This window comes from Humulus lupulus, chromosome X, assembly GCF_963169125.1.
Source record: "Humulus lupulus chromosome X, drHumLupu1.1, whole genome shotgun sequence".
Lineage (NCBI taxonomy): Eukaryota > Viridiplantae > Streptophyta > Magnoliopsida > Rosales > Cannabaceae > Humulus > Humulus lupulus.
Window position 1 is genome coordinate 3,633,705 of NC_084802.1, and position 7,920 is coordinate 3,641,624.

The window sequence follows — 7,920 nt, forward strand, 5'->3', positions numbered from 1 at the left end:
TTTTGTGTTCTCAACATGTGAATAATTTTCAATACGATTTTTTTATAATCATGTATATTGTAGTTATTTAGACCATATTGCAAATTTTTAGAAAATTCTGAATAATTTATAGTGCCAAAAACTAGTTTAAAAACATATTGTTGTACACGCGACTAATTTTTTTTATGCGTGTTGAAAATATTATATTTGAACATAGTTTACAGCATTATAAATTATTCAAAAATTTTCAAAAATTTATAAAATATTCTAAATAATTATAATATACACAATCATAAAAAAATCACGCTAAAAATTATTAACAGGAAATACAAATTACCTGCCACACAAATTTCCAAAAGAAAAATACATAGGAAGATATTGTACTCAAAGTATATTTCCGGAGCATTAAATTACTAAATTATTATGTTAATTAAAAAAAGACTAAAGAATTAATTATTATAATTATTGTTATTTCGTTTTCACCTTATTTATTATAGTAATAATAATTTAGACATATACTAACTCTTTCTCGGGAAAAACCAAATAGAAAGCGACCCATTTTTCATTATTCATTATTCGCAAATGGCAATGGCATGGCTTTCACACACAGTAACACTCTCTGAACCCTCTTCCAACCCCAACTCCCCAACCCATTTATAGAGAGAGAATATATATATATATATACATACACATATGAGAGAGAGAGAGAAGTGAAGGAGAGATAGAGAGTAGAAAGAGCTGCAATGTTGCAGGTCTTCTCGCAGAGCTGTGGCAGATTGTTTTTTAACTTTATTCATGAAAATAATTCTCTCTCTTTCTCGCTCTTTTTACGTTTTTCTCTCTCTAGTTGTTACAGTTGTATTTAGAGGTCTATATGTGCCAGAAGAAGGACGATGTGATTGATCAAACAGATGAAAAAAAAAAAAAGCTGTAGCTTTGTTCATCTCACCTCACTGGTAAATATGCCTGGAATCCCAGAAGTGTAGTCTGATATATAGATTAAAGTTGATATCTTTATTGTTGGTATGTGATCAAACATGGAGAGGGTGTGAGATAGAGTAGAGGAGTTCTTCGTAACCGGTTTACAGTTGTAATGTCGGCCAGTGTAGTAGAAGGAGGAAGAAGAAGGTTTTCTCTACTGTTTTAAGTTCTGGGTTTGTACGAAGTGGCTGTGTTTCGAACTGGGTTCTGAACCTTTTCTTCTCTGTTTCGAAGTGGTGAAAGGGTCGTTGTTTAATGAGGTTTTGGAGGAGTTGGCTTTGAATGAGCTTTGATTGGTTGAAAGTTATGGCATTTCGTGTTGGGTTTGTTCTTTTGGCTTTTCTCGCTTGTGTGGCCCTTGGTAGTACAGTGGATTCTGATGACGGTGAGTTGTTGTTGTTGTTTTCGTATGTTTCTTGAGGATTTTGCTCTGTTTGTTTCTCGGGAAAATGCATGAGAAGAAGATTGAACCCAAGAAAGATGGTGTTTTTATGTGTTTTGAAACTAAGCACATAGTGAAATGTAGCTCTCAAATTTGTGTTCTTTTTAACTTTTTCTCTGTTTTGAACTCACCCTTAAAACCTGTCTTCTTCATTTGTTTGAAATAACAAACCAGAAGCAGACTCATCATTAGTAGCTAGGCTTGTCTTGTCTGGTTGTGATACCCAAATTTATGGTTCTTTTTTAATAATGAAGGAGCAACACTTCTGGAGATTAAGAAATCGTTTAGGGATGTGGATAATGTTTTGTATGACTGGACAGACTCACCATCTTCAGACTATTGTGTTTGGAGAGGGGTCAGTTGTGACAATGTCACCTTCAGTGTCCTTGCTCTGTAAGTTATTTATTTATCTCGGTTGATTTCCATTTTTGTAGTTTCTTTGTTTTATATGATCGTGTGATTCTGTTTTTGTAGACGCTATGTTTATTTGTTTGTTTTTTTGTACCTTGTTAGTAATTTATCAGGTCTAAACCTTGATGGAGAAATTTCACCTTCGATTGGTAATCTGAAGAGTCTGCAAACTATGTACTCTTCTCTACCTCTTTGCCCTTTATTCAAGTTTTTGTTGCCTTTGAAACTATGTTTATAATGAGAAATAGCCTTTTAAGGTTCTGAAATTTTGACTTGTTTATACTAATCATCATTTTGTACTGTTCATTCAGTGATTTGAGAGGAAACCGATTATCAGGCCAGATCCCAGATGAGATTGGTGATTGTTCATCTTTGACAAGCTTGTAAGTTATCTATATGATATGGATTGCCTTAGGTTACTAAGTGTAGATGTTAGTGTCTCTCTACTTGAATATTTTGCCATTCTAATAGTAGTGAACACTCTGTCAATAGGGACTTGTCATTCAATGAGTTAAATGGAGACATACCATTTTCAATCTCAAAGCTAAAACAGCTGGAGTTTCTGTAAGTTTCATTACACTTGTCATCTTCACTATGCATAGTTATTGAGATTTTTGGACTCTATTTTAGTGAATAACTTGTGAACTTTCTCTCCAAATGATCTTTCAGTGTTTTGAAAAACAACCGGTTAATTGGACCTATTCCTTCAACCTTGTCTCAGATTCCCAACTTGAAAGTTTTGTAAGTTTCTTATTCCATGATTCTTCCATCTCTTTAATATTCTTATTTATGTGTCTATTACTGACATTCACAATCTCAACTGTGGTTCAAGAGACCTGGCACAAAATAATCTCAGTGGGGAAATACCAAGGCTTATATACTGGAATGAAGTGCTGCAATATCTGTGAGTGTATCAGCTGTTAAAGTTTCTTTAGTGGCCGTGTGATTTCATTTTTATTCTTTAATTATATGATGTTTTCGGCTGATTTAGTGGTTTACGAGGGAACAACTTGGTGGGTACTCTTTCCCCAGATGTTTGCCAGTTAACTGGGTTGTGGTATTTGTAAGTCTTATCCAATTCTCAAATCCTGTGACACCTATAAATACTCTAGCTTACAAGGTATATTTTGTATGGCTAATATTCCATCTTCTACTTATTGCAGTGATGTGAGGAACAACAGTTTAACTGGTAGTATTCCTCAGAATATAGGGAACTGCACTGCCTTCCAAGTCTTGTATGTATTTCACCTGACTTGAGAGATCAAATTTTTATAAATGTGTCGAAACTGTGGTTTACTGAGTATTTTTTATCCTTTGCCTGGCAGGGACTTGTCTTATAACCAGCTGACCGGGGAGATTCCGTTCAATATTGGGTTTCTGCAAGTAGCCACATTGTATGTGCTCGTAGTATCTGTTTTATTGCTTGTTATTTATAATGTTTCTATCTATTTGATTTAACATTATTCTTGTCTTCTTGGAATTTTACTTGCTAGATCATTGCAAGGTAATAAACTCTCCGGGCATATACCTTCTGTGATCGGCTTGATGCAGGCACTTGCTGTATTGTAAGCTCTTTCTCTCTTTTAACTAGAAGGCTGTGGAATTATTACCATCACTACTGCCTTGGGCACTCTATTTCTTCTATTGTCTCATGTTTGTGTGGTTTTTTTTCTTATGGTCCAACCAGAGATTTGAGCAGCAACTTGTTAAGTGGACCAATCCCTCCTATTCTGGGAAATTTGACATACACTGAGAAATTGTAAGTCATGCTTTGACACTTATGCAATAATATGCCATTTTAGTTATGCTTTGTCCTTTGTGTTATTTGGTTATAATTTATTTACTTGTTTGAGTCCTAGACAGCAGACAAACAAAGAAATGAATTAACTATGGATATACACTTGTATTGATTATGACTTGATTATATTAAAACATCACAGGTATTTGCATAGCAATAGGCTGACTGGATCAATTCCTCCAGAGCTTGGGAACATGACAAAGCTTCATTACTTGTATGCAGACTCTTCTCCCTTCTATGTTTTTTCTAGGCTATTATTATATAATATTCAATGTTGTTACGTTTGAATTCATTTCAAGCAAAGAAAAGAAAAGAAAATGAAAGCCAATTGATTCTGTTTTCTATAGCACCTGATTCTGTCTTGTTGAATATACCTGGTCACTCTTGCAAATGTAAAGATATTCATGTTTTTTTTTTTCTTTCTTTTTCAGGGAATTGAATGATAACCATCTTTCAGGGCATATTCCACCTGAGCTTGGGAAGCTTACCAATTTATTTGACCTGTAAGTTTTCTTACTATGAATTTAGATACATTAGTGTCTTCCTGTGTTTAATCTGAGTTACTGGCACACCATCCTTTCAGAAATGTTGCCAACAACAATCTTGAAGGGCCAATCCCGGAGAATCTAAGTTCATGTACAAATCTTAACAGCCTGTGAGCATCTAAACTCGGTTTTATATGGCTTTGAAAACTTCAGTTTTATATGGATTTGAAAACTTTTGTTCTTCTTGGTTAAGTTGGTTATTTTTGCAATGTCAGCAATGTGCATGGGAATAAGCTAAGTGGAACCATCTTAGCCGCCTTCCAGAGGCTGGAGAGTATGACTTATCTGTAAGGACTTTTCATTTTTATCCATCATCTCATCTCAATATACTGTATTCTGTGCATTAATCTCCATTCCAACTATACACTATTCTGTTTCTTAACCCTTTACAGTAATCTCTCCTCCAACTATCTTCTGGGTCCCATTCCTATTGAGCTATCTCGGATTGGAAATCTGGATACGTTGTAAGTATTTGTTGCTCTATTGCTTGCTTCTTTACAACACTTTCTGGTTCTAACATGAAAACACTATGTCAGGGACATTTCTAATAATAGAATTAATGGATCAATTCCTGCATCTCTTGGTGATTTGGAGCATCTTCTAAAGCTGTGAGTTTCTTTCTATTTTCCTTTTCTCCCTTCAAACTCATTTGCTGACAACAGGTATTTGTGTGGTAGGAATTTGAGCAAAAATCATTTATCGGGAGGTATTCCAGCGGAGTTTGGTAATCTAAGAAGTGTTATGGAAATGTGAGTATTTCATGGAATTGCTTTTTCAACAATTGCAGTGGACTCTATTTAGCTTTCTTTTTTGTGATGTAATCCTTGTTTCATGTGCTTGGTTTGTAGAGATCTTTCAAACAACAACCTTGCTGGTTCAATACCTCAAGAGCTTAGTCAGCTTCAGAACTTGTTTTCATTGTAAGTTTTTATTGGTGATTTCTCAACATTGAACTTGTTTTCATCTTGTGTATGTTTTTGTTCTTTAATTATTAGTTGTTATTTTCCCAGGAGGTTGGAACACAACAATATATCTGGTGATTTAATGTCATTGCTCAACTGCCTCAGCCTCACTGTACTGTGAGTTCACTATTCACAAAATTCTGCTTTTTTTCTTTTTTGTAATGTTATCCACCTGACAGTAAACTCACATGGAATCTGACCAAAAAAATCTGTGCAGAAATGTATCTTACAACAACTTAGCAGGCAATATTCCCACAAACAATAACTTCTCAAAGTTTTCACCTGACAGGTTAGACCACCTGATACTTTCTCAACTAGTACTGTACATTCACATGCCAGCATATGACAATGATTTAGAGTTTAAATTGGTTTTAGTATAATCTTTGTTCTGTTCTCTGTACTGATGTACATGATATTTTACAGTTTTATTGGAAACCCTCGTCTATGTGGCTACTGGCTCAGTTCATCGTGTCATGTGTCTCGTCCAACAGAGCGAGGTTAGTACTACCACTTCAAGGTGGTGTCGGTCTTTATCTATACTTGTATATGAGTGTGTAAATGCACCACTAATCATATGCATTATTAGATTCCTAGATAATTCTAGATTCGGTACTATTTTGTAGTGTAAGTAGTGATCAAATGGTGAAAACATACTTTGAACAGGATTTTATAATTCCCTTTTCCTGTTTTTTCCATTCTCACTTGTTTTCTTTTCTCTTTTTTCGTTGTTGTTACAGTTTCTATATCTAAAGCAGCTATCCTAGGAATTGCTCTGGGTGCCCTTGTGATACTTCTCATGATCTTAGTCGCAGCATGTCGTCCGCACAATCCAGTACCTTTTCCAGATGGTTCACTTGACAAACCAGGTATGTAATCAAGCAACTTCTCTTACATAAAATTAAGGCAGTGGTATAAGATTATCTTCTTTTGTTGAAAATTGTTATGTTCATCTTTGTTAGTTATGGTTTAATATGGTTTCTGCTAAATTTTGATGTACTTCTGAAACAGCTGTTTATTACTCAACACCGAGGCTCGTGATTCTTCACATGAACATGGCGCTTCATGTTTACGAAGACATCATGAGGATGACGGAGAACCTGAGCGAGAAATACATAATTGGTTATGGTGCATCAAGCACAGTATACAAATGTGTTCTTAAAAATTGCAAGCCCGTGGCTATCAAAAAACTTTACTCCCACTACCCTCGATGCCTCAAGGAATTTGAGACAGAACTCTCAACAGTTGGGAGTATCAAGCATCGGAATCTGGTCAGCCTCCAAGGATACTCGTTGTCCTCTTCTGGATACCTTCTCTTCTATGATTACATGGAAAATGGTAGTCTTTGGGATTTCCTTCATGGTAAGTTCATTTGCTCAAAGACCTGTCATGCATCATTATCTTCCAAACTTGTGTTTTTTACGCTACCATTTTACAGGTCCTAGCAAAAAGGAAAAGCTCGACTGGGATGCTCGTCTGAAGATAGCACTTGGAGCAGCCCAAGGACTTGCCTATTTGCACCATGACTGTAGTCCACGCATAATACACCGAGACGTGAAGTCATCTAACATCTTGCTGGACAAGGATTTCGAGGCCCATCTCACAGATTTTGGTATTGCCAAGAACTTATGCATCACAAAGTCATACACCTCTACTTACATATTGGGCACCATTGGCTACATAGACCCTGAGTATGCTCGAACTTCACGGCTTACTGAGAAGTCTGATGTATACAGTTATGGCATTGTTCTGCTCGAGTTACTGACTGGAAGAAAAGCTGTTGATAATGAATCCAATCTCCACCATCTGGTTAGTCTCTCCTGAGTTTGACCTCTATTTTCTATTGTGTTAAGAGTGAAAGAAAGGTCTCTTCTTTTGTGCCTAGTTTCTCATGAAAATCCTCTCTGATTTCGGCCTTAGATATTATCCAAAACTGCAAACGACGCAGTCATGGAGACTGTAGACCCCGAGATCACAGCCACATGCAAGGACCTTGGAGCAGTGAGGAAGGTATTTCAGCTAGCTCTACTTTGCAGCAAGAAACAGCCGACTGATCGTCCAACAATGCACGAAGTAACCCGAGTTCTCAGCAGTCTCTTGCCATCAGCAGCTACTCCAAAACAACTATCCACCACAACACCGCCATCCACACTTCCATCAGCAGCCAAAGTGCCAGGCTACATCGACGAGTATGCAAACATCAAGACCCCCCACATGGTCAACTGCCCATCCATGAGCACCTCAGATGCCCAGCTCTTTGTCAAGTTTGGAGAGGTAATTTCTCAGAACAGTACCGGGTGAAACGAGAAAGGGTAAAAAAAGAAAAAGCAAAAAAAAAAAACCAACATTATTATTATGGTTAGTTAAAAATAGATGGAGAAAGTGTTATATAGAGAAGTTAAGTAAAAAAACAAAAGGGTTAGTTGTAAAACTTGAGAAATGTTCATGGATGTTTTGAGCTTGTACTCACAATGTAAAAAAAGAAGAATGATTTGAAATGGGGTCTCTTGTAAATTTTTTGGTCTGGTAATTCTGGTGGGGCCATTGGCAGTGTTGAATATGGTGACAAGGGGTGGTGGGGTTGGGGGGTTTAATAGAGAGTTGCAGTGCAGTTGGGTCAGGTTAGGGTTCAGGGGTCTCTGTGGTGTGCATGGTATGTGTGTGTGAGCAGCAATAATGGAGTGGTTGTGGAGCCATAGCTGGGCTGTACTGATTTTGGGAATCTCACTTGATCCTCTTCTCTCAATAATCTCTTATCCTTTTCAAATCTTTTTCTTTTGAGGGAGGAGAGAAGGCTGAGACAAC

At 36.6% G+C, this 7,920-nt stretch overlaps 1 protein-coding gene across 1 annotated transcript; it reads left to right on the forward strand.

The window, feature by feature from the left end:
• Positions 1 to 667: 667 nt before the first annotated feature.
• LOC133807138 (LRR receptor-like serine/threonine-protein kinase ERECTA) lies at positions 668 to 7,613 on the forward strand. Its single transcript, XM_062245303.1, has 27 exons — positions 668 to 1,345; positions 1,657 to 1,795; positions 1,916 to 1,987; positions 2,125 to 2,196; positions 2,306 to 2,377; positions 2,483 to 2,554; positions 2,646 to 2,717; positions 2,805 to 2,876; positions 2,977 to 3,048; positions 3,139 to 3,207; positions 3,307 to 3,378; positions 3,501 to 3,572; positions 3,754 to 3,825; positions 4,043 to 4,114; positions 4,195 to 4,266; positions 4,372 to 4,443; positions 4,549 to 4,620; positions 4,693 to 4,764; positions 4,834 to 4,905; positions 5,005 to 5,076; positions 5,167 to 5,235; positions 5,336 to 5,407; positions 5,542 to 5,615; positions 5,856 to 5,984; positions 6,127 to 6,477; positions 6,554 to 6,924; positions 7,036 to 7,613. The coding sequence occupies exons 1-27, from the start codon at positions 1,243 to 1,245 to the stop codon at positions 7,414 to 7,416; spliced, it is 2,982 nt and encodes a 993-aa protein (XP_062101287.1). The 5' UTR covers positions 668 to 1,242; the 3' UTR covers positions 7,417 to 7,613.
• The last annotated feature ends 307 nt before the right edge of the window (positions 7,614 to 7,920 follow it).